The sequence below is a fragment of the Hippocampus zosterae genome, chromosome 2 (assembly GCF_025434085.1).
Source record: "Hippocampus zosterae strain Florida chromosome 2, ASM2543408v3, whole genome shotgun sequence".
Classification (NCBI taxonomy): domain Eukaryota; kingdom Metazoa; phylum Chordata; class Actinopteri; order Syngnathiformes; family Syngnathidae; genus Hippocampus; species Hippocampus zosterae.
The window spans coordinates 15,580,357-15,603,388 of record NC_067452.1 but is presented as its reverse complement, the minus strand read 5'-3'; the positions used below and the strand labels follow the sequence as shown (position 1 = coordinate 15,603,388).

General features: G+C 45.2%; 2 protein-coding genes across 7 annotated transcripts in view; one reads left to right on the top strand and one right to left on the bottom strand.

Annotated features, from left to right (window-relative positions):
* Window positions 1-10,362, top strand: part of fmnl3 (formin-like 3) — a 33,844-nt gene extending 23,482 nt beyond the window's left edge. For 2 of the 5 annotated variants that reach the window (XM_052057983.1, XM_052057979.1), the window contains 15 exons: window positions 35-184; window positions 820-921; window positions 1,107-1,491; window positions 1,817-1,912; window positions 1,985-2,109; window positions 2,207-2,409; window positions 3,566-3,869; window positions 3,939-4,019; window positions 4,138-4,267; window positions 4,477-4,637; window positions 5,068-5,169; window positions 6,618-6,710; window positions 6,816-6,939; window positions 8,101-8,214; window positions 9,813-10,362. In XM_052057983.1, coding sequence (XP_051913943.1) covers window positions 35-184; window positions 820-921; window positions 1,107-1,491; window positions 1,817-1,912; window positions 1,985-2,109; window positions 2,207-2,409; window positions 3,566-3,869; window positions 3,939-4,019; window positions 4,138-4,267; window positions 4,477-4,637; window positions 5,068-5,169; window positions 6,618-6,710; window positions 6,816-6,939; window positions 8,101-8,192 — 2,148 coding nt within the window. In that variant the 3' untranslated portion in view covers window positions 8,193-8,214; window positions 9,813-10,362. Of the gene's footprint in view, window positions 1-34; window positions 185-819; window positions 922-1,106; window positions 1,492-1,816; window positions 1,913-1,984; window positions 2,110-2,206; window positions 2,410-3,565; window positions 3,870-3,938; window positions 4,020-4,137; window positions 4,268-4,476; window positions 4,638-5,067; window positions 5,170-6,617; window positions 6,711-6,815; window positions 6,940-8,100; window positions 8,224-8,710; window positions 8,749-9,812 lie in introns of all 5 variants that reach the window. The other 3 variants (XM_052057982.1, XM_052057980.1, XM_052057981.1) reach the window with 3 other exon arrangements.
* A 1,152-nt stretch (window positions 10,363-11,514) lies between these two features.
* The window catches only part of lrp1ab (low density lipoprotein receptor-related protein 1Ab), a 95,182-nt gene continuing 83,664 nt past the window's right edge, over window positions 11,515-23,032 (bottom strand). The window contains exons 72-90 of one of the 2 annotated variants that reach the window (XM_052057913.1): window positions 22,648-22,770; window positions 22,401-22,538; window positions 21,939-22,076; window positions 21,736-21,855; window positions 20,678-20,955; window positions 19,672-19,850; window positions 19,479-19,585; window positions 19,257-19,376; window positions 18,968-19,144; window positions 18,448-18,588; window positions 18,118-18,291; window positions 17,293-17,454; window positions 17,004-17,175; window positions 16,122-16,223; window positions 15,908-15,978; window positions 15,702-15,795; window positions 15,571-15,609; window positions 14,171-14,315; window positions 11,515-13,177 (exon numbers count right to left, since the gene is read on the bottom strand). In XM_052057913.1, coding sequence (XP_051913873.1) covers window positions 13,040-13,177; window positions 14,171-14,315; window positions 15,571-15,609; window positions 15,702-15,795; window positions 15,908-15,978; window positions 16,122-16,223; window positions 17,004-17,175; window positions 17,293-17,454; window positions 18,118-18,291; window positions 18,448-18,588; window positions 18,968-19,144; window positions 19,257-19,376; window positions 19,479-19,585; window positions 19,672-19,850; window positions 20,678-20,955; window positions 21,736-21,855; window positions 21,939-22,076; window positions 22,401-22,538; window positions 22,648-22,770 — 2,618 coding nt within the window. In that variant the 3' untranslated portion in view covers window positions 11,515-13,039. The remainder of the gene's footprint in view (window positions 13,178-14,170; window positions 14,316-15,570; window positions 15,610-15,701; window positions 15,796-15,907; window positions 15,979-16,121; window positions 16,224-17,003; window positions 17,176-17,292; window positions 17,455-18,117; window positions 18,292-18,447; window positions 18,589-18,967; window positions 19,145-19,256; window positions 19,377-19,478; window positions 19,586-19,671; window positions 19,851-20,677; window positions 20,956-21,735; window positions 21,856-21,938; window positions 22,077-22,400; window positions 22,539-22,647; window positions 22,771-23,032) is intronic. The other variant, XM_052057914.1, reaches the window with a different exon arrangement.

The following is a 23,032-nucleotide window of genomic DNA, read 5'->3' as shown; positions in this document are numbered from 1 at the left end:
CTGTCCAGTGTCATTAATGATTTGCCGTCCTCAGAAATGTAAGCACACCGAGAGTGACAAGCTGTCGGTGCAGATCCAGGCCTACCTGGACAACGTGTTCGACGTGGGTGGTCTGCTGGAAGATGCCGAGACCAAAAATGCAGCACTGGAAAAGGTGGAGGAACTGGAGGAGCACCTGTCTCATGTAAGTGCACCCGCCACTCTCGACCACCGACGCGGCTCACCGGGCCCACTGAGAATCATTTAGACTGTGTGTGCAATTACAGTAGGCAACACAACTGCTCCAACGCTATGATTATAACAGACAGTGTTTTGCTTTTATAAATGCTTTGGAATAATCACGGGGTGGGGAAGTTTGCAAAATGTGGTGCACGCACGTAACAATTCCGATATTGTATTCATGCCGGCTCCTTCCATCTTTGCATCCCACGCTGCCTTGTAAAAGAGCGTCTACACATGGAAAAGGTCGCGGGCAGCTATGACATCATTTGAGGAATCTCATAACAAACTCTGCTCTCAGGGGTCAGGAATGATGAGGGAGGATGAGGCTGAATTCCAGCGCAACATGTGCACTCTTTTCATATTTAAAAAAAAAAAAAGCTACGTCACACATTTGCTGCAACATGTGCACTCTTTTCATATTCCCCCCCAAAAAAGCTACGTCACACGTTTGCTGCATCATGCTGCCGGCCGTCTCATATTTCTGCTTGATGATGCTCCTCATAAACGGGAGCGTGGGGATGATGCTGCAGATTCCGCTGCCGCTGCTGCTGCTGCTGTGAATGTGGAATTCACCTCCTCTGATTGCACTTTTCCCAGGTGACAGAAAAGCTTCTGGAGGTTGAGAATGAAACGATGATGAAGGTGGCTGACTTGGAGAAGGTGCTCCTCCAGAAAGATAAAGATCTTCAAGCAATACGGGTAAGCTTGAGCTCACATGTGGACGCGAGATTAATACTGGGAGGTTAAGAAGCTCAAGTAGCATGTATCGTTTTCATTTAACTAAAACCGCGTGATGGCGAATGAGGTCGGCAGGAAGCAGGATGTTTTTTCAGCTTGTGAAGTCAGGCTCGTGTGCTCCACATTGCCCCCCTGTGCCTGCTCAGGAGACGTACGAGTCGACCAACACGCAGGTCAACACCCTCAGGAGGGTGCTGAAGGAGAAGGACGCCGCCTTCCAGAGGCACTTCAACATTGAGAAGCGGCTTCTGGAGCTGGAGCAGCAAGGCACCATCCGCCTGCACAAGAAGCCCGATGGAGACATCACCATCGTGCCGCTCGGCGTGGGCGGCACGGCCGCAGTGGCGGGCGCTGGCAGCGGCGGCGGCGACCTTGCCATCCCCCTAGCCGATATTGGGAAGCTCCCTTTGGCTTCGGTCTCAGCCGTATCGGAAGCAGGGGTACTGGATCCCAGTTTGCCCCCGGCCAGTGAAGCTCCACCCCCGCCACCTCCACCACCTCCGCCTCCTCCTCCGCTTCCTTCTGCCACAGGTGAGTCTCGCGACACCCAGCTGCGGCATTTCCGGGGAGGCTACGTTTCTATTTTCAGGTGGTCTGTGTGGCCAGTCAGTGTCTTTACCAATAAAGGCAAATACCGACATTTATCATTACTGTCATCTTTGTCTCTACTCTGGGTTACGGGTGGCAAATGCACACAAACAACCGTGAAGACTCACATTCACACCCATTGGCAATTTGGAGTCTTCTTCGAGTTGCCTTTTTATTTGAGTGGAAATGTATTGACTTTGGTACCAAAGCAGCAGATCTCTTTTGTAGACTGATTTTCATTTGAAAAAAACAACTTCACTTTCGACAGGCCGCCTCAATGCACCACCACCACCCCCTCCGCCTCCTCTCGCTCCTCCTCTGCCCGAAGCTTCTCCTTCGGTCATCCTGAGTGTGGGTCTCTCGGGTAAGAACACTTGTTACTCCTCTTTACTGCACCGAGTGGAGCCAAACTCAACACTTTTATCCTCTCTTGCAGCCATTCGAATCAAGAAGCCCATCAAGACTAAGTTCCGCCTTCCAGTGTTTAACTGGACCGCCTTAAAGCCCAATCAGATCAACGGCACCGTTTTTAATGAAATTGATGATGAACGGGTGCTCGAAGTATGTCAAGCGGCCGAGCTCCCTTATTCACGTTCGCCGATTAGGTCTTTTAATTTAGAGGGCGGCGATCGGTTTGAAAATGATGACCTCTGTGCAGGAACTGGATTTGGAGAGGTTTGAGGAGCTGTTTAAAACACGTGCGCAAGGTCCGATTGTGGATCTGACGTGCACAAAGAGCAAAGTTGCTCAGAAGACGGTCAACAAAGTGACGCTACTGGACGCCAACCGCTCCAAGAACTTAGCCATCACGCTGAGGAAGGCAAACAAGACCACAGAGGAGATCTGCAAAGCCATTGAGAAGTATTCAACACTTATTTTTCAATATTCTTTGAAAGCAGGGGTGCCTAAGAGCAGCCTGTTTTCGGCGTTTCCCTCCTGCAACACACCTGTTTCAAATGATCAGCGAGGTCCGATGAGCTCGATAACCATCCTGATCATCTGATTTGGGTGTTTTGGAAGAGGGAAACATCTGAAAGCAGCTGAACATGGGCTTTCGAGGACCGGACTCACTTTGTAATGTGACTTTGTTTCCAAATGCATAACACATGGTTGCAGAGAACTGCTGAAAATGTGCACAGGTCGGAAAACTAGGTCATCGATTGTGTAAATACAGCATTAGGCATTATGCAGCATTTTTCATCACTTCAGTTTCCCTAATCTTTTGGGCATTGCTAAAAACGTGGGCCCAGTGATGCACTTGGGCCGCAATATCACAACAGAAGAACTCGAGCGCCGATGTTTGCAAAGCAGAGGAAACAAAAGTAGCTTCCCAAAAATTACGAAAAGAACGTACATTTAAACGCATGAGCAGAAGACAAACAAAGTTTAAAATAGAAGTCAATAAATAAAAGCAGATTGTAAAATGACAAAAAGACCGTACAGCATGGGTGTCAAACCAAGGCCCGTGGGCCAGATGTGGCCCACCATATCATTTAAGTGGCCCGCGAAAGAAAAACAATGACAATGTCCATAATACTTGCTGAAATGTGTACCAAAATTTCAAATTTTCACATGTAATAAATCAGTGACGTTTTGCAAGCATTTTCTTGTTAACAAAGCCCTCATCACAGTTACTGAAACAATAGTTGAATAAAACATTATTCTTGACTTCTTTGTATAGTTTCAGTCATCACGGCCCTCCAAGGGAAACGGTAAATATAATGTGGCCCGCGACACAAAATGACTTTGACACCCCTGCCGTACAGTGAAATCAATTTCATTTAAAAGACATGTTTACTGTGTTGTAATGGGTTAAAATAAACGAACAACAATGTGTGAATTCAGATTTTTATGACGAGAATTATTTTCACCAAAATGATCACCAAAGACCGGATAAGCGGTGGAAAATGGACGGATGGATGGAATGGATGATCACCAAAGATATGCTGCAGTGCAACCAAAATGTCCAGATTTTTGTCACCATGACACCGACCACATTTTTCTAATACCTGCCTAGATTTGACCTGAAGGCCTTACCGGTGGACTTTGTGGAGTGCCTGATGCGCTTCCTACCCACGGAAGCAGAGGTCAAGGTCCTACGTCAGTACGAACGGGAGCGGCGTCCACTGGACCAGCTGGCCGATGAGGACCGCTTCATGCTCCTGTTCAGCAAGATTGAGAGGCTCACGCAGAGGATGAACATCATCACCTTCGTCGGGAACTTTGCCGACAACGTCAACATGCTCACGCCGCAGCTCAACGCAATCATCGCCGCTTCCGGTTCGGTCAAGTCCTCGCTAAAGTTAAAAAGAATGCTCGAGGTTTGTCGATTATTCTTTTGGAGTAGTTTCAAATGTGAGTGTGCATTAACTCCTCTTATGGATTTGCAGATTATTCTCGCCTTGGGCAACTATATGAATAGCAGCAAGCGAGGGTGTGTCTATGGCTTCAAATTGCAAAGTCTTGATCTGGTAAGTAACGCAGCAAACATTTGTGGCCACTTGTGCTCATTTCTCCTCTTCCTGCACAGTTTCCGGTTGCAGACCAGACTGTATGCCGTAGCTTTGATTCATTTGTCTTGTGGCGCAGCTGCTGGACACCAAGTCCACAGACAGGAAAATGACGCTGCTCCACTACATAGCTCTCATTGTGAAGGAGAAATATCTGGAGCTGGCCAATTTCTACAATGAACTGCACTTTGTGGATAAAGCTGCAGCAGGTGAGTGTGTATTCTCTTCATTGAAACTGTTGTGTTGGGATGAGAAAGACAGCGATTTTTTTTTTGGAGGGGGTGGGAGGGGGTCAAAAACTCACCAACAACAACACCCAATCTAAAGCTTTCTAATAGGGTACACGTATTGCAATATTGTACGGTCGTGGCAGTTAAAATGCTTGAAACGTGTCTCATTCCTTTGACTTTGCCCAAAGTGTCACTGGAAAATGTTCTGCTGGATGTGCGGGAGCTGGGAAAAGGCATGGAGCTGATCCGGAGAGAATGTAGTCTCCATGACCACTCGGTCCTTAAGGGCTTTGTCCAGGCGAGTGACGCCCAGCTGGATAAGCTGCAGAGGGATGCCAAGACAGCAGAGGTAGGAGACGCTGCCCGAGCAGGGGCACACAAAAATAGACAGGAAGCAAACATCTGTGCCAGATGCTGCTCAGCAACCCCTTAGGCTGGATTCACACTGCTCCAAAACAATAAAAATAAATCATCATCAGGTGGCAACCGATGACAGTTAAAAAGGAGTTCTTTTCCTTGCCGTATGACGTGTGACGTCCTGCTCCACATCCAAAATGTCCACTTATTCTGCAGTCATATTGCGAGATATCCGCTGAAAAGATGAGGCCATTTCATGCATTGTTTACTCTCTTTCCGCTGCCATTATGCATCCCACCGGTGCCGCTTGGGAGCCGAGCAACTGAAATCGTGTCAGCCATGCAGTGTGAATCCCGCCTTACACACAACTATTCATGACTCTCATTGGTCCATCGTTGGAACGGTTCTCATTCCAATTCCAGGAAGCCTTCAATCATGTGGTGAACTACTTTGGAGAGAGCGCCAAGACCACTCCACCGTCTGTGTTCTTCCCCGTGTTTGTGCGCTTTATCAAGGCCTACAAGGTGACGACATACACAAGTAGCATCTTCGATGTCTGTCTTAAGCCCTGCACTCACACAATGCAGATTTCAGGAAGTTCCCTGGACAGACAGGGCAGATTTTTGGCCACCCCGGTGCCACAGGACGTGGCGCGCGGTCTGGGGCCAAATAACAGGAAAGGCCAGCTGGGTCTGACGGTTGAACTGCAGCTGCGGCGTTTCGACCGCTTCTTCCCTCTCGTCCTCTCCAGTCGTCCACGGCGTCGCGCTGCCCCCGCCACACAACACACTTCCTGAGATTGTTCTCACTGCAGATTTATGGCATCTGCTTACGGAAATGTGTGCAGCACAAGGACTTCTGTGTATTTCAGTCTGATAAAGCAATAGTCACACAGTGTTTCCTTGTCGTAAGTTAAGAGGGGAGAGCCTTTGCCTTTGAGCCTCTTCGGATTCTGGATTTTGCTCTATGTCGCGATGTCATCGTCAAACCACCTTTGACCGTCCCTCCTGACCAACCTCCTGAACAAAATAACTCAAACTAAAATTGAAAAAACATTTTGGTTAATGAAATCAAATTAAAATGAGAGTGCTTAAAAAATGACAACAAACTCAAACCGCACTGACTACAACAAAACTATTTCTAGCGAAAATGTCCTTGCCCTCTGTCAATTCATTTTATGCATGAACGTTCCAGGTTGAGTTTGAATGTTTTTATTTCCAAACTACTGTGCATCCAACATATGGAAGAAGGAAGAAGAAAATAAACTAAAACGTAGCATTTTCGAAAAAATAAATATAACCTGCTCTGAAAGTTTACTACAACTAAGTACATTAAAAAAAGAGAGAGATTCAAGAAGTAAAATCTCAAACTATTCCAACCCTGCCCCACCAGCCTTTTTGCAAAATAAACCTTATGGCCACCCACGTTGACCGACTCTATGCAAGAGTTTCATGCTCGAAACATAAATAAAAAGAAAAGAAAAAGTCAGTAACAAAACAATATAGGTCAGCATATGTCAATATATATCAAGAATACAGCCTGACAGAACAATAGCTATGTGAACACAACAACTTGCTTCTAAACAGTTGACTAACGTTACTATCCGAACAGAAAAACAAAACAGCTGTCAACACACACTATTTTAAACTCTTAAGAGGTTTGAGTGAGACCTAAATCAGACATACAAAGAAAAAAAGCACGCCTGAGACATACATCACCAGTACAGTTACTCGTCGTCCCGCGGTGACGGCGGTTCGGAAAAGTGGAGTTGCATTCATTTGTCTGGAAGCACCTTTACACCTCGCCTTAACTCGATGACATTTTCCACAAAGGTTAAGGGAAGGTGGTATAAAGGTTCGCAGATTTGACTTTCCCGAGTGGCCCTCTGGTTATTTCCTGTTGCCCCGCAACCGCATTGACTTTTCTTTGACTTTCTTGTCGCTGACAGCTGATCTTTTCCTCATCTCTTCAGGATGCCGTGGAGGACAACGAACAAAGGAAAAAGCAGGAGGAAGCCATGAGAGAAAAGTTACTGGCTCAAGAGGCTAAACAGCATGGCCCGAAGGTGTGACCCGAGTGCACGCCTCTCAGCCGCGCCGAATGAAGCATTGCGGTGTGTCCGCAAGGCACGGCGAAACACTCCAAGTGCATTCTGCCGATTGGGTTTCAGGTGCAGTCCCAAAAGAAGAGGCACCAGCAGCAGGAGCTGATTGCAGAGCTGCGCAAGCGGCAGGCCAAAGACCACCGGCCCGTGTACGAGGGCAAGGACGGCACCATTGAGGACATCATCACAGGTGGGCCAGACTGCACCTCTCGGAGGTCCCGTCGCGGGCCAAGGACCACCGTGGTCATTCACTGTTCGGCTCCTTTGAAATGCACTTTGTGCTATGTGGTGCGCACGCCGTCACATCTGGAATCCAGCACGTAGCGGTTATTCCGTGACGTGTCGTCTGCCAAAGTTCTCCAATGTGCACCCAATGTGGTCGACCCTCAACTGTGAGTCAAGCCAAGTGGGAGAGGTCACCGCTTCGCTTTGCCCAAAAAACAGAGAATGCTAATACTTTTTTTTCCTCTGAATTTACTCTCAAGCTCGAGTAGAATGTCGCATTCAACAATTGAAAATCCCAATTCTGATTGGAGATGTGGTTCTGATACTTTGGTGGATTCAGCGAGCACCATCGGGGGTGAAGATGTATTTCATTTTTCCAAAGCGATCCATTGCTGAGATGGACTGCAAGCTAACTGGAACCTAAGGCGCATTCAGAAATGCTCTCGGAGGCCTGTGTGCCACTCTGAGATTGGGTGCGTTCGGGGAGGAAGCGTGCGCTCCTGCCGCTCCGTTCTATTCAGTTCCGAATACAGCCTGGGTTGGTGCACCGTGTCCCTAGTCGGAGCGCCTTGTGCCAATTTGAGTAACGCTTTAAGTTTCCGAACGGTCTCAGTGAACCGGTGCACGTTATCCGCCAGCAACTGAAAGACTCAGCCTCCTTGCCCTCACTAAGCTATACGGGAGACAGCTGAAGCACAAACACAAAAACAGCAATTGTATGGCTACTTTTTGCAAACTTATTTTTAATGTTTTTTTTCCCACCCACTTAAATAAGTACATAAATGTATGATGTGAATTACTGAGCCAGACAGAGTTCCGACGGGGTTCTAGCTAGCTAGCCCTTAGCGTAGTGCCGTGCATGAATGGAACACAGTGAAGACAGTCATTGATCAATGCTTGAATTCAAAGTAAGTGAAGCTGGCATTGCGAACAAATGTTTCCCTGCCAGGCGCAACTTTTCACTGAAGGAAAAGTTTTGCAGACTCCATCCAGTTGATGATGCACAGCTGTCATGAGTGTCTCCTTAACGGCGTGTGAATGTGTTCCAGTGTTTGGCCCTCCTTGCTGATAAAGACGTGTTCTCCCCCCTACCCCCTTTCCTCCTCCCCCCTGCCCCCTCCCCCAGTACTGAAGAGCGTGCCATTCACAGCCCGCACGGCTAAACGCGGCTCACGGTTCTTCTGTGAGGCCAACCTCTGCGACGATGCCAACTGCTAGCCCCTCCCCCTTTAACGCCAAGGTTGTCCAGGTGTCTTTCATATGCGTCCCCCTCACCCTCCCACATGTCCACTTTGCATGCAGCATGGTCCTCGTCACTCCATTCCACAGCCAGCGCACACTAACATGGGCCGTCATTTTGTTTGTGTTTGACGTGAAAAGACTCGTATCTGGTGATAAGAGTCAGCCAAACCTCTTTGCAGGGAGAACAACGTGTCAACATGTACAAAATATACTGATACGCTCCAAATACAAGCAAAGATAACACTTCCACTCGGGAAGTACTAAGCGGAAGCTTGCCGCATGCAACATAAATGGCTGTGCGTTAGTTTAGCCCCCCGCTCCCCAGCCAACCCCATCCCCGCCCCATGAACGCCATCATGAAGAGGTTTGGCTAAGTCATTGGTTTGACCCACAATGCTTCGTTCCATGAGACTAACTTGTTTGGTGCCGGTTTTCGCGCTAACATGTGACTCTTCTTTCCTCAACCACCCATTGTCTGTCATCTCGCCTTGCAGCCAATATGAAGATTTTGGACAGTATTTCCTAAAGGAGGGTAAGGAAGGTAGCAGGGCTGAGCGCTGTCTCGCTCGTGTGTGCTGCTCCAGTGGTGTCAACTGCTTCAGCCTTGCGCAAACTCAAGCTACCTCATATTATGCAATGCAAAACCAACCCGACGGATTATTAGACATCATGTCATCATGTCATGTCATCATTAGTTTGATGACACACACACACACAGAAAAAGGGGGTACGGGGCATCCATCAAAAGGGTTTTCAGAACCAGTGCACCCCCATGCCTTTCGCCACCACCACCTTCATCATCTTCCTCCTCCTCACGCACTCCTTGATGTTGCATGTTGTCGAGTCAGTGTTCATCCAACTCTGCCATCAAACCATGTTTTGTCCCGCGTTAATGGTTGCCCGCGCGGCGTGCTGTCTGGTCAGCAGGCTCGACGAGCACAACAAACAGCCACAAAGACGCAAATACTTCCATTGGACACAACGTTCAACACACCTGCATGTTCTCATGAGCCTCAATACCGGAGTGCTGTATTCGACTTAAACAAAAATAACACTCCACCATGGGAGGAATGAGCATGGGAATTGCCTTGGTGTCATCAGATTTCGAGGTGTTTCTAATATTAAGAAGAAAAAAAAGAAAAAGAATTGTGTTCAATTACCAAAATAAAGGCGTATTTGTCAAGCCATGTAATGCTTTAATGTAGCGTTGGATCTGATTAGTGATCATCATGTTGGTACCAGTGGGCGTCCATAAAGAACATGAGGAAATAATCTCCCGACAGAAAGTAATGCCGAAATTGCGTTGTGCCTAATCAAGAGCCTGTTGACCTGGAAGTGCAATCATGATTCTCACTGTTATTACCTCTCATATGTGACTTTTTGCTTTTGTTTCATTCCTAAAAGCTTTGAATTTCCACTGACATCACACACAGTCTGTCGACATCCAAGGCTTTGGGAATTTTATTGTGATTAACTTGTGCAGCAAATGAGCAATGCTTTGAAAATGTCCGACACATACTCATCGAGTTTCGACGTGTGTCTCATCTAACATTTGTGCACCCGCCCCTCCCTCCCTCTCTTCATGCCTACTCACAGATCTGAGAAACCAGCCTTACCTGCGAGCTGATGCCTTGATCCGGAACGGTTGGAAGAGACCCTAAACCACTTATTGATCACTTATACTTCCCCCTCCCTTTGCCCTAACCATCCTGGCCGTGTTGCCGACCCTGGGACCGCACATCACAAAGACTGAAAATAAAGGTGGTGGGGGGGGGGGGGGGTTCAGAACAGAGGCCTTGTTTTAGCTGGCTAATTTATTTATTTATGAAGGCCTTTTTACAGCCATTTTAAAAGAAGTGGAACGTTCACTTCTAGACTTTCCTCCTCCGCTCTGGTTGAGTAGGCCAGTGAGAGGATGTGGAATGCAGCAGCAGTGAGCTGATGCACGCGCATCTTTGGAACGCCACATGGACATGGAGTTGATGCAGCTTTTGGGATATTTTTTCGCAAAGACTTGTAAGAATAATTCCAATGATATTGTATGAGACACTCGAGGAACCCTCACCAGAGGCCATTTCGTATGTGTGCTTATTATTGGCAGTTATATGCATTTATCTGGACAATTCTGCGATGTAAAACAAACAAACACACAAAAAAAAAGCAGTCTCACGTTTTGCTTTACATGTGCCTTTGTTGGAAACAGTGTTACGCCTTAATATTTGTGTCATATTTTACCCCTTATAAGAATGCTTTTCTATTGTCTTGTACTATTGCCAGTAGCCTTATGATACGGAATCACTATGCAAAAAGGGCAGTTGTTTTAGAACGTAGAGGGATATGAAAATAGTGACTCTTGCTTTGCGAGTCACATGTGCCTTGTCTGAACTTGACAACACTTTCTGCCACACAAAGCGACGCTTGAGAAGTGTATGAAGAAGATTACTGGCGGACTGCTGTTAGCCAACATGCTGGGACAAAGGATTGATCTTTTTTTCTAATGCCTCAGCTCATTGGAGATGGAGTGACCATTTTCTACACTAATTCTTGTGACAATACATGAAATTGAGTTCCTATTAGTGTACAATCAAATCAAGATATTTACTTGAAAAATGAATTATTTTCAGTGTAATAAAGAAGAATTATGTAAAAGCTATGTTCGTTTTTGTTTTATTTTTTTAGCTCGGCATCTGGTAATGGTGGGAGAATAAGCGCTGCTGGTTTAAATAAAGGGGTTCAAGGAATGTCAAAGCAGTGTGTTTTCAGGCCAATGTTGAACAAAAAATGCCATCTTGAGGAGTCAAAAGAATGCAATAACTGGATCATGAAGCAAAATTGAAACTTCATTTTCCCCACAACGAGCTTCTTAAATGCCAAGATTTATTTGTATGAATGGTAACATGTTTATTGTACTTTCTCTCATCTAGCGGAAGAGCATTTATTTTTCTTGCATGTCACTGTGATTGATAGATGAGCAAAGGCAAAAAATTAGGAGTGTTGAGTAACAGTGGAGAGTTCCCACATGACATCTCTCCCAGAATCATTGAATGCCCTACTAAGACTACCTCCATCTCTTCCAGGCATGGCTACAGTATTTTCTTCTCTCCCTGGGCTAAAAGGCGTGGTTGGCATGGGGGTCGTGGGGGGCTGAGAAAATTATTTCTACACGTTTTGTAGAATATCAAATAAAACTCTAGGGGGGCTGAAATGAGGATACACAAATTTCTGACAGAGCTGGAGCAGGCGCTAGCCCCGGCAGCGCCATCCCGGACCCCAAATGACAGACATGAGCCACAGGACATCGCTACTATAAAAATCCATTTAATTTCTTATATCAAAAAGAAACAGAATCATCAAAACAATCAGAACCACACAAATCGATGTGGGTCTTTGCCAACAAATACTTTTGTCCAACTGAATGATGATTGCTCTAATTTATGTGGTCAAACGTTTTTTAAAAAAAGGGAAAAAAAGGACACAGTTAAACATGAAGGGGTAAATTCTCTTTCCACTGAATGTACGGTCTGAATGTGTGTGCGCGCGCGTGTGTGTGTATGTGTGTGAGCACCATGCAGCTATATGGCAGGTTGGGGCCCACAAGCTCCGTTAAAGCAACACGACGGCTAACAGTGGGACACAGCGAGAAGAACATTCTTGAGACAGATGGTTGGCATTAGCAGCGCGGCAAAGGCTTTAGCAAAGGAATGCTTATCAGGAAGCTCATCATTCTCCGTCTTGGGAATGCACTTAACTGTGAGAATTAACCTAAATCACCTGACCATGTCATTACACAGAATAATGAGAAAAATTAATTGTCTCCCATAAACATACGTACCATCTAATGATCACCCTGGCCTTTCCTCAAAGTACAGTTCCGGTCAACAGAGAAGGAATAAACGCTAAATTCAACGCAGCAAATTATTTGTCACTTTTGTTTGGGTGGGAGTTAACATACATACGATAGGTTTGCTGTCACGTTCTTCAACAAAATTTGCCTCCGACAGTTAGCCAAGGCCACAGTGTCCATCCCAGACATCTCTCATTCTGGAATGATTACAATCATCATCATCATCTGGCAGTCACTCACATGCATATTCACTGTAAATGACTTGTTATAAAGTACAGACTGCTAATTGTTACTGATGTTCCTGGGTATACTTTCAAGACACTTTGTTAATAGGTTTGCACATTATATATAATGTCATTACACATATGTATAAGCACAAATACATATAACATTTTTCTCTGTGCAAGTACGTACAAGACAATCACTTGAATGACGCAAGACCTCCATAGGGTCATGTCGAGTTCAGCTGGAAAAACAAAATATGCCATTTTTGGACCTAAAGAGAGGCATGGATGCCCTTTCACCCACAACACGACAAGGACTTAATTGGTTTGAAAGGTTTTCTACGATGGAACAATATTCTCTCTTTGCCCACTGTGCAAGTCATACAAAAATAATACTAAAAAGATGCTCCACTGCAATTTGTCTCTCTCTTTTGCACAGAGGTAGCGGCGATATGCATGAAGGGAGAGCTGCGGGGAAGTGATCAACAATGTAAAATAAAGGAGTAAATGTCGATAAAATGGGTCCTTTTTCGTCACCAGATGATTTGTTGTCAAAGGACAACATATAATACTGCAATCACTTAAAAAAGTAGTCCTTCATTTTATACATTTTATACAGTGTTCCCGATTTTGTTGTTTTTCTTTTTACATTGTTTTTCTTTTCAGGTGGGAAAGGCATAAGATGAGGGGGCCTGGGGGCTCAGCATTGGCTGGGCTGGGCGATTGCTGGCACAGTTCAGGGGGGATGCGAGGCTCTACGCCAGCGGGTCGCTCATGCTCTCGTCGCCCTGGGAAAGGAGCTCCTTCTTTTCGTCGGTGCTGGCTAGGGAGTTGTTGCTGTTGTGGGCGCCCATGTAGAGGCTGGCGTAAACGGGGTTGGTGAAGTTGGTGGGCTGCAGAGCACAGACAAGACCTTTTAGTGCACTGGGCAGAAAAGTGAATTTTACTGTGCATAGAAAAGGTCTACACATCCCTGTTCAGACCAAAACCTGCACAACCACAGGATTTCAATTGTTTATTTTTATTTTCCCTTGAGAAAGTTCCTTTTTAAAAAAAATAAAAATCAGTTGAGTTGGAATCATTTAAAGTATTTCGGTCCATAAAAAAAAAGGGGGGGGGACTTTTTATACCCACTCTATGTATAAAGGTCGGCATGAGATAAGACAAGACAAAAGAGGACTAAGCTCCTGCCTCGCCCTTGAAAGCACGTGGGGTCTCCCCAAGAGCAACAGTCAACAGCGCTTGACGTCAATTTATTGATTCTTTTTTTACAGTAGCATTGAGGAAGAACAGAGCAACTAAAAAATACATGTTTGGATTAAGTTCATTTATCTTTCATTCATTCATTCATCTTCCGAGCCGCTTGATCCTCACTAGGGTCGCGGGGGGTGCTGGAGCCTATCCCAGCTGTCTTCGGGCAGTAGGCGGGGGACACCCTGAATCGGTTGCCAGCCAATCGCAGAGTTCATTTATCTGTATATATTTTTTCCCCTCGAAAGCTTTAGCACTTCATTTTCACCTTGATATTTGTTTTTTCAACCATTTTTGTCATCCTGATCCAGTCATGGTTTATGTACTGTATTTGATTGATATTTATAGTTAATTTTATTCAATACTGTTTTATATACCTTTGAATGTACTCGTCCTTTTATATGTCCAAGTGATTTTATTTGTTGTTACACGCGACTGTTGTTTTTGCAGTACAGACGGACGGTGGTGTAGGCTGCTGCCGTGGTGGGACTACAAATGCTGGAGAAATGGCTGCTGTTGTGCCCATTGTTTGGTCAACCCTCCCCTGGTTGCTCAAACCCTTGCATCCTGTTTTCCCTCTCTTTTGTAGATTGGCCAAGTCGTTTGATGAATTGGATGTATTGCCTTCTTCTTACTTTCTCTGGGTCCAAAGCAAAGTCTGAATCTAGGAGCTCCCCAGCGTCATCGTCCGGGTCTCCCTCGTAGATTTTGTATGCGGGATTGCCAATCTCGACATTCATGGCGCCATTGGTCATTCTGTGGTGCTGGAAGCCATTGGCACTGCAACAAACATAACCGATGATAAAATGAGTAAGCAACACATTAGTGGGGGGAAAGAACACCAACAAGAGGAGTAACACAGAACCCACACAACTGAGACACAAAGTTGATCAAATGAGCATTTTTTTGGGGTCAAAATGTCCATGTGATTAAACCTGGAGAAAACTCTGCAGCATTGAAAAGAATGCTGTGCTGGGCAGACTACATGCCATTATTGTTAATTGATAGACATTAAAATAATATTTGACCAAGCAGTCACACAGCATAGACGTGTACGACAGGGAACGGGATGGTGAAGCATTAAAAAAAACAAAAATCCAAATCAGATTCAACAGACTCTTATGACACATTTCAACCTAAAATTCCAGGCACTTTTTGTTGTTTGCCATTGGCTCTACTATTGGTGCAACAGACCAATGACGAGAAACATTTCGGGAGCTAAGGATGACGAGATGGCACAAGTGGCTGCACTACCACTGCAGTGGGGTAGGTGGCAGTAGAAAAAACGATAATGTAAAAGCAGCCAGGCAGATTTCAGTACATCCATTCATCCATTTTCTAATCCTGTTCTCCTCACGAGGGTCGCGGGCATGATGGAGAATATCCCAAGCAGGCTTTGGGCAGTGGGCGGGGTAAACCCTGAAATGGTTGCCAGCTAATCCCAGGGCACACATAGACAACCAACCTTCCATACTCACAAACACACCTACAGACAATTTAGAGTGTTCAATGAACCTAACGTGCATGTTTTTGCGATGTTGGAATGTTTTTGGAATGTGGGAAGAATGTGGTCGGGGAATCAGACCCATGATCTCTGCGTTTTGAGGCAGACGTGCTAACCAGTCGACCACCGTGCTGCCCAGATTTAATTTCATTGACAGTAAAAAAATATACAGTATATATACAGGTATATATACTATATATACAGTATATATACCTGTATACAGGTATATATACAGTATATATACCTGTATATATTTTACAAAACAAATCTTCAGCCAGCCAGACCCCACCTTTGAGATTTCCATGGGCCTCTTTAGTGATCTAAACATTCAAGTTCCTAGTTCCAAGGTAATGCTGCTATGGTTGAAATGCGTCTTTAGATTTCTTGGGGAACAAAATGCAGGCAGGAATAGAGAGGTGTTTATAACAGAATGGTTCAAGGAACATATACAGCAGGGGCCATCTTGATATGAGGGAGGGAGCGGCGTTAACACAGCCTGAACCAGTGAATGATGTAACCCTGTCAAGTTACCGCAAGTACTGAGAGCGAGATTTGCCCAGCCATTGAGACCTGGGGGACAGGAAATAGATGGTTGGTGGAGATGGCAAGGAGAACGATTAAAACAACAACTGCAACGGGGCAGCAAGCTCAACAAAGCTTACCCTCGCATTCTCCGCTTGTACCACACGATGGCGCCAACCACCAGCAGTGCCAGCAAGAGCAGGAGAAGCACGGGGACCACCACTGAGGCTGTACCTGGCAGACAGAAAATAAGATGAGCAAATGCAGCCAAAAGAAGAAATGATTTTTATTATTATTATTTTTTTTTTAATCAGCAGGACACACTGCTATGAAGCGTGTGACTGACTTCCACTGGATGCGGAGGAATCCACAGAAGCAGCAATTTCACACCGGTAACCTCTCCATGCTGCGGGACACCTGGACACACAGTGAGACACAGTTACGATGATGGTGTGTGTGTGTGTGTGTGTGTGTGTGTGTGTGCGTGTGCGTGTGTTTTCTTTTGTCGCTTGGTACTAGACAGAAAGAATGACGTGTGAGGAGAGTGTGTCTCATCTTACTTGCACTGGGGCAATAGTGTGCGACTGTCAACTGTACATTGGCCATTGAAGCAGTAGTCTAAGCAGGTATAGCAGCTGGGTTGGGTCTGACCATTGGGGCAGCTGTGAACACACACGCGCACACACACACACTCTTAGTCATTATTACAAAGATAATGCTTGATTCTGATCAGAGTTAACAATGTGTATTGCTGTGGTTGTGGTAATAAGTTTGAAACTTACATACATAACATATGTAGTAAAATATACATGTTTGTATTGTAAACGACATCGTTGGCTGCACTCGGGGGGTCAGTAACTTATGAAGGTGAAATGACCTCGCACTATCAGGCACTTCGGAGTACAATGAATGACTTATTTTAAATCGGTTTTCATGTACAGTATTTGGCGCATCGCATGATAAGGCGCAGAATACAAGCCACAATAGTGGCAGCGGTTGCGTTATGCATCCACCAGATCAGCGGTTCTTAACCTGGGTTCGATCGAACCCCAGGAGTTTGGTGAATCAGTCTCAGGGGTTCGACGGAGGCTCTGACATGGATTTCAAGACATACCCAACTCAACATGTCAATTAGTTATGACATCCTCGCTCGACCATCACTGGCTGGTTCATTTTGCGCACAATTAAAAAACGTATACTTTCTACTTATACTAATTGTATTTACTTTTTTTCAATTTTTAATAAGTGTGTTTTTGATATTGCAAAACCAGTTACTCCGTGCATCACTTTGGAACTGTGCTATATAAATAAATAAGTGGATTGGGTTGAACATTTAAAATGTTGCCTGCGTGGCGCCGGACAGCCAGATGGATGGAGACTTTTAACCAATATTTACACATCCAAATTCCATTTAATATGCGTAAGCGGCGGTGTGTGTTTACCTGCAGGAGACTTCTCCCGAGGGGGATGTCAAACAGCGGCCCGTGCCACAGAAGACACATTTGTCCAGCTCACACTGGTGTCCGATGTACTGGCTGGAGCACTGACACATTTTGGTGCCATTTGAGGTTTGCAAACATGCTCCACCGTTCTCACAATAGCCTTCGCATTTACCTGTGAGAAGGCGATGGCGTAAGACTTGAAAGGATTTTGCCAAAAAGCAACTTGAACGCCCTATAGTCGTATTATGTCAGAGCATAATACCGTGAGGATGTGAGTATATCAACTTACTGTACTGGCACTGATCTCCGTGGTACTCTGACGGGCAGCTGCAGGTCGGTTGATTGCCCGAGTTGACCGAGCAGTTGCCTCCGTTTTGGCAATAATTCTGACAAGTGTGACGGTTACAGGTGGGGCCCGTGAAGCCTTTTGGACATCTGCATGTTGGAGCACCTATCACAAACATACCGCATGCAACAATTAACAAGAGAACCCCAGTAATGGTACCGTCTTTGTTGACATCTTGACTGTCTTAAACGAAGAGTTGCAGTGTTTGTTTTAAGAAATCACTGTGCCCAAGGAAGCACGACCTATCAGAGAGGAGTGACGTACGAGGTGTCAATCATTTCACACCCGTAGCCCAGGAGCCTCACGCTGACCTGCTGGCTGAGGTTGCAGGGGCTTTGCTATTTTGGGACATCCACTTCTAGAAAGGAAAAATCACACATTTGCTAACAACCGGGAATAAGATTAGCGAACAGAAGCAGAGTGAGGGGACGTCAAGCAATTGAGAGGATTCAGAAGCGACGCGGCATTAGCAGTATTTCTGCTCAGCAGCTATGTTTGAGTCCTCTTTTGGATTTTTAATTGACCGTACATTCCTAAAAAAATAAAACGGGTAACATTTTCTGTTATTGTAACACTCCATTCCGAATAAGTCATGCTATCAGCGTAGCAGCAGCAGCTAACCCCAGCTTGTCTACATTGCTAAGGGTATCATAAACCTGCAGAAATAACGTGAAGGTGAAAGTTGCGACCCGTTTGAAAGCCGAATCCTTGGCAGATAAGTGAAAAACTTCCCTCAGGTCTTGACTGTGGCCATCTACGTCTGTTCACCTGTATGAGATGCTGTGCAGGAGCCGCCATTCTTGCAGTAGTCCCTGCACTGGTTGATCTCGCATCTCTCTCCGATGTAGCTGGGCTGGCAGCGACACTTGGCCATCTGTCGGGCATTGAGGAAGCAGCTGCCGCCGTTCTGACACTGAATGTCACATGGGCCTGAGGGGGGCGCTGTGGAGGTATAAAAGGACACCGAGTATTGCGAGGCCATGTGAGCAGTTCAACCAGCATCTGTGGCCGGCAGGTCGATGCAACAAGAAGGTTATCTTCTATTTCTTCTCAAAGAGATCCATAAAAGCAAGTGTGGGCGTGGGAATGCAGACTTACAAAATGGCGACTGGGTCGGGCCAGTCCTCTCCACACACGTGCCGTTGTTGGCAATGTAGTTGTTGGGGCAGGTACACACCGGTCCACTGGGGCTGAGCAGACAAAGCCACTCGCACTTCTTTCTGTCACAGGGGTTAGTGACTAACGCAAAGAGACACAAGCACAAATAAACCTTGTGAGAATCTTCACAAATATACAATGTGAGATTAATATGTGGGATTCAGGATATGTCCTGAATGGACATCGACAGATTTTGGTTTTCCCCTCACACTCTGGTGAGGTTTACGATGTGATCCAAAATGTACATTTTTTTTAGAGGTTAGAGGTCAATTAAGAAATTCTCCCTCTGTCTCCCTCTCTCTGTTTCGATAGACATGTACAAAGATTATATTACATTTAACAGCGATATGATTACATGGATCGAAATCAGTTGAGATTTAAGCAATTGTGTAAAAATCGGCAATCTACTGTAACGTCACAATTTTCGTGATCTAGCAATGACATCGGTGATGACACTCACCCTCTGGCTGCTTGTATCGGTGGTACAAGACGATGTCAGCAGCGTGGTTGATGCCTGTGGTGAGAGTCTCCATTGGGCCTTTTCCAAACTTGTTGACCCGGAAAACAAAGTTATTGATTAACGTGACTCCGTATATGTAGTCCTCAAAGACATCAATGCTAAATGGATGGGCCAGGTCTGGAAGTGAAGAAAGGGCAAAACATTTTCACATCGGCAAACCTTTGATTGACGCAGAGTTGTTCTTTTTCTGTCACAAATGACTGCTTTTCTTCAAACGTAATAACTCAACTGTTTTTGATGCCAGAGACAGCCGTGACGGGATCTGAGCCATCCAGACGAACACTTCCAATGACTGAGAGCTTTGCATCTGCCCAGTAAAGACGCTCGTTGAAGTAGTCCACTGCCAATCCTGGGAAGTGAAAAGACAGTGTAGCATGCAGCATACTGCTTATTTGGAGCTGGCAGTTACACAAAGCAATGCGTTAACATGGTTCACGTCAATAAATTGGACCTGTTGGCCACTGGATGTTCTCATGAACAAGAGTCTGTCTCAGTGTTCCATCCATGGAAGCTGTCTCAATTTTTGGGTGGTTCCCCCAGTCTGCCCAGTACATGGTGCTGAAACATGAATGCAGATTTCAAATGAAAATCTGAACATAATTGTCAACCGAAACATGTTGACTGTCATCACGTTGATTTTGTACCCTCTCTGTGGATCCACTACGATGGCATACGGTTCGTCGATCATGCCAGAGATGAGAGTCTTACAGTGCTGGCCTGACATCTGAGCCACCTCAATAACATCTCGACCAGAGTCGGTCCAGTACAGGTTACCGGCCACCCAGTCCACGGCTATTCCTCGAGGCATCTTCAGTTCTTTAATCTGGGTGAGATGAGAGAGGTTTCCTAGGTTGCCCTGTCAAACTTTACCTTTCTTCGTACAGTGGAGCCTTGAGATATGAGTGACCTGACTTGGCATTTTTTTCAAGATACAAGCAGTCGTTCAGCTGATGACTTTTTTTCCAGTAAAATTATAAGAAAGGACTGCTCTATGGCAGTTGTAATATCAACACTAATTGCTTCACAACTAACAGCAATGTGTGTGGTAAACATTGCTTCAAAAAGAGGTTATAAAATGTTTAATAACACTCCAAGTCGAACCTAAATGTCAAACTAAACATAAAATAAACAAAATTACAAACACATAGGTGTGTTCAAGCTAACAGCATCGTGGTAAATGCCATTGTCGGACTAACACAGTGTCTTTGGGGGTGTCGTAACCATTTAAGCAATGCAGTGCAGCATCACACGTAGACAGACAATGTAACGATACTCACAGGAATATTTTATTTAACCTGCTGTGAAAAAGGGGTAATATTACTGCAGAGTTACTTACAGTAATAGTGAAGCTCTAACTCGGATATTCATAAGTTAGTCAATTGGCACACAGTTAAAATGTTGACATTCTATTTAATTTGGTTATTACTTCATGTTTTGTATAGTAAAATATACCAATCAATTTTGGATTTCTCTCATCAATAAACAATTTTTTTCTTGTGTTTTGGAGAGCCTGGAATGGATTTGTTGCATTTCCATTCATTTCAATGTGTCAAGATGATTTCACCGAGCACTTTTCTGAGTTCTGAGCACAGCCGTGGCACAAACGAAACTCATATCTCAAGGCACTATTGTACTTATGAAGAGTTATACCTCTAGGTTGGTGATCCTGCCTGCACTCTGTCGTCTGTTACGGTGTGAGTTGGACGACAAAGTGGACTGTCCGGGAAGTTCGTAGCAGGAGATGCGACCTGTGTGCCAATTGGTCCAGAAGATGCGATTGGTCTTGACGTGCAGGTCCATGGCATCAATCCGTACACTGGCGTCCCCTTGAAAGGTTTGCTCATAGCGCCAGTTGGGCAAACCAGGATCTAGGCTGCGTATCTCATTGTCGTCGGCTATGTAGAGAACCTGCTGACTGCTGTTCATGTCTGCAAGAGAGCGGAGTCAAGGTAGCTTTTTATGGGGCGCATTCCATACACAAGGCAACTCACAAGACACAACAGCCAAACTAAAGTAGGTTGCTGGATGTGTTTGTTTTATGCATTAGCAAGGGCAAACAGGTTAGATAGATTTGAGTACTGGCAAGTTATAAAAATGGATCACTGTAATGCTGTGGTGCAAAAGTACGCACGTCAACCACTAAGCTAAGTTTGTGCGTCATTTCCGCCCATTACACTGCTTAGTCAGCTCATTGTTTAAAAAAGAAACGGGTGTCCAACTCAAGGCCCGAGGGCCAGATCTGGCCCGCCAAAGCAAATTGAACATCAACCTCTATGATTCTTGCTAAAATCTGTATGAAAATTTCAAACTCTCCTCTGTCATAAGTAAGAGATGTATTGTAAGCATTTTCTTTTTACCAAACCCCTCATTACCGTAACTTAAATAATAGTTGAGTAAACTGTTATTCTTTTTTGGTTTCACAGTGACAATGGCTCTCCAAGGGACAGTGGCCCACGACAAAAATGAGTTTGGCACCCTTGTTTCTAAACTTTCAGCAAATAGAGGTTGCCGCCAAAAATGTGAATAGCAACAAGGTAATCACAAACCGCTGGGGGATTACTGTATGTTAAGGTGCTTCACTGGTATGATGTTATTCACACAGCAAATGCCCCCAATATGCACAAATTCAGGATACCTCAGCAAACACATTTGGACTAAACAGCTGAAAAAAAATAAAAACTTTAAATCAAATGAATGTTGGGGCTCACTGTCAGCTTTGCATTTGTCGTTGATCCTTGTGAAGTACTTGTGGCAGCTACATTTGTAGGAGCCCTTTGTGTTGTTGCAAATGTGGGAACATGCCCCGAACTGAAGACACTCATTCTTGTCTGAAAAAGAGCAAAGAATCCCACTCATGAAATAATATACGCTTATAAAAATCTTTGTCTTGATGGCGTTTGTGAACAATTACCTCCACACGTGCGGTATCCTATTTTTCGGAAGCCCGGTTTACAGGAGCAGAAGGCATCGGTGCCGTTGGTGACGCAGTGGGCCTCGTCCCCATCGCCACACTGAGTCCTGTTACTCCGGCAGTCATTGAGCTTGCCTTCTGTGAACACACACGCTGACTTGTCAGCAAAGATGCTTGAGCAACTTCTACCAAAGCAAACTCATCCAAGCAGCCCAACACCATTCCAAACTGTTCCCAAAAAGTTACAGGCAAACAATTGCCCAAAATGTACTGGAAGGAAAAAAATGAATGTGCAGGGGACCAAATTCCTCTCTCGCTGAAATGATTGCTGAAAAAAACGTGAGGGAAACTGACCACTATGTCGTACCAAATTGTGAAGGGACAGCGTTAAATCAGTTTTTCTTTTTCAGGGACTATCGGGCTGTATATGGATAATTCTGTTCACATGGCTTAAAAATGAACCTGATTTGCAGTTGATCTCATCCGAGCCATAGTCCTCGCAGTCATTAAAGATGTTGCATCGCAAAGTGGAGCTGATGCATTTTCCGTTTGCACATAAGAACTCGTCTTTTTCGCAAGCGGGAACAGCTGGATGCACTTCTGTGGGAATGTTAACACACACACACACACACAAGTCAGCAACTCCCTAAAAATGGCAGTAATGGAGTGGAAGTGGCTTGGTTGGTTTCAAAGGTACGGAGCCACTTGCCACAATTCAGCTCATCCGATTTGTCGCCACAGTGATTGATACCGTCACATCTCTTTGACATCTGAAGACAGACGCGGTCATTTTGGCAGCGGAAAGCTCTGTTGGGAGGACACTGGAACTTCCCTGTGCATCAAAATGGTTGGACAAAAGAGGGCAGAGCTGAGAAGCCGAGTAAAAGAGGAAGGCAAAAATCAACTAAGGCGTATCTACGACAGCAGTTGTCCAGCAGTCACTTCACTTTTTTCTTTCCCAAATACATTTGGTATTTAATATAAAGTGTGACAGGGAATCACTTGGCAAATGAACTGTCCGTCATAATCCTTAGTGGGGGTTTTTTTGGTTGTTGTTGGGGGTTTTTTTGTCTCTTTACAGCGGTGAAATATCA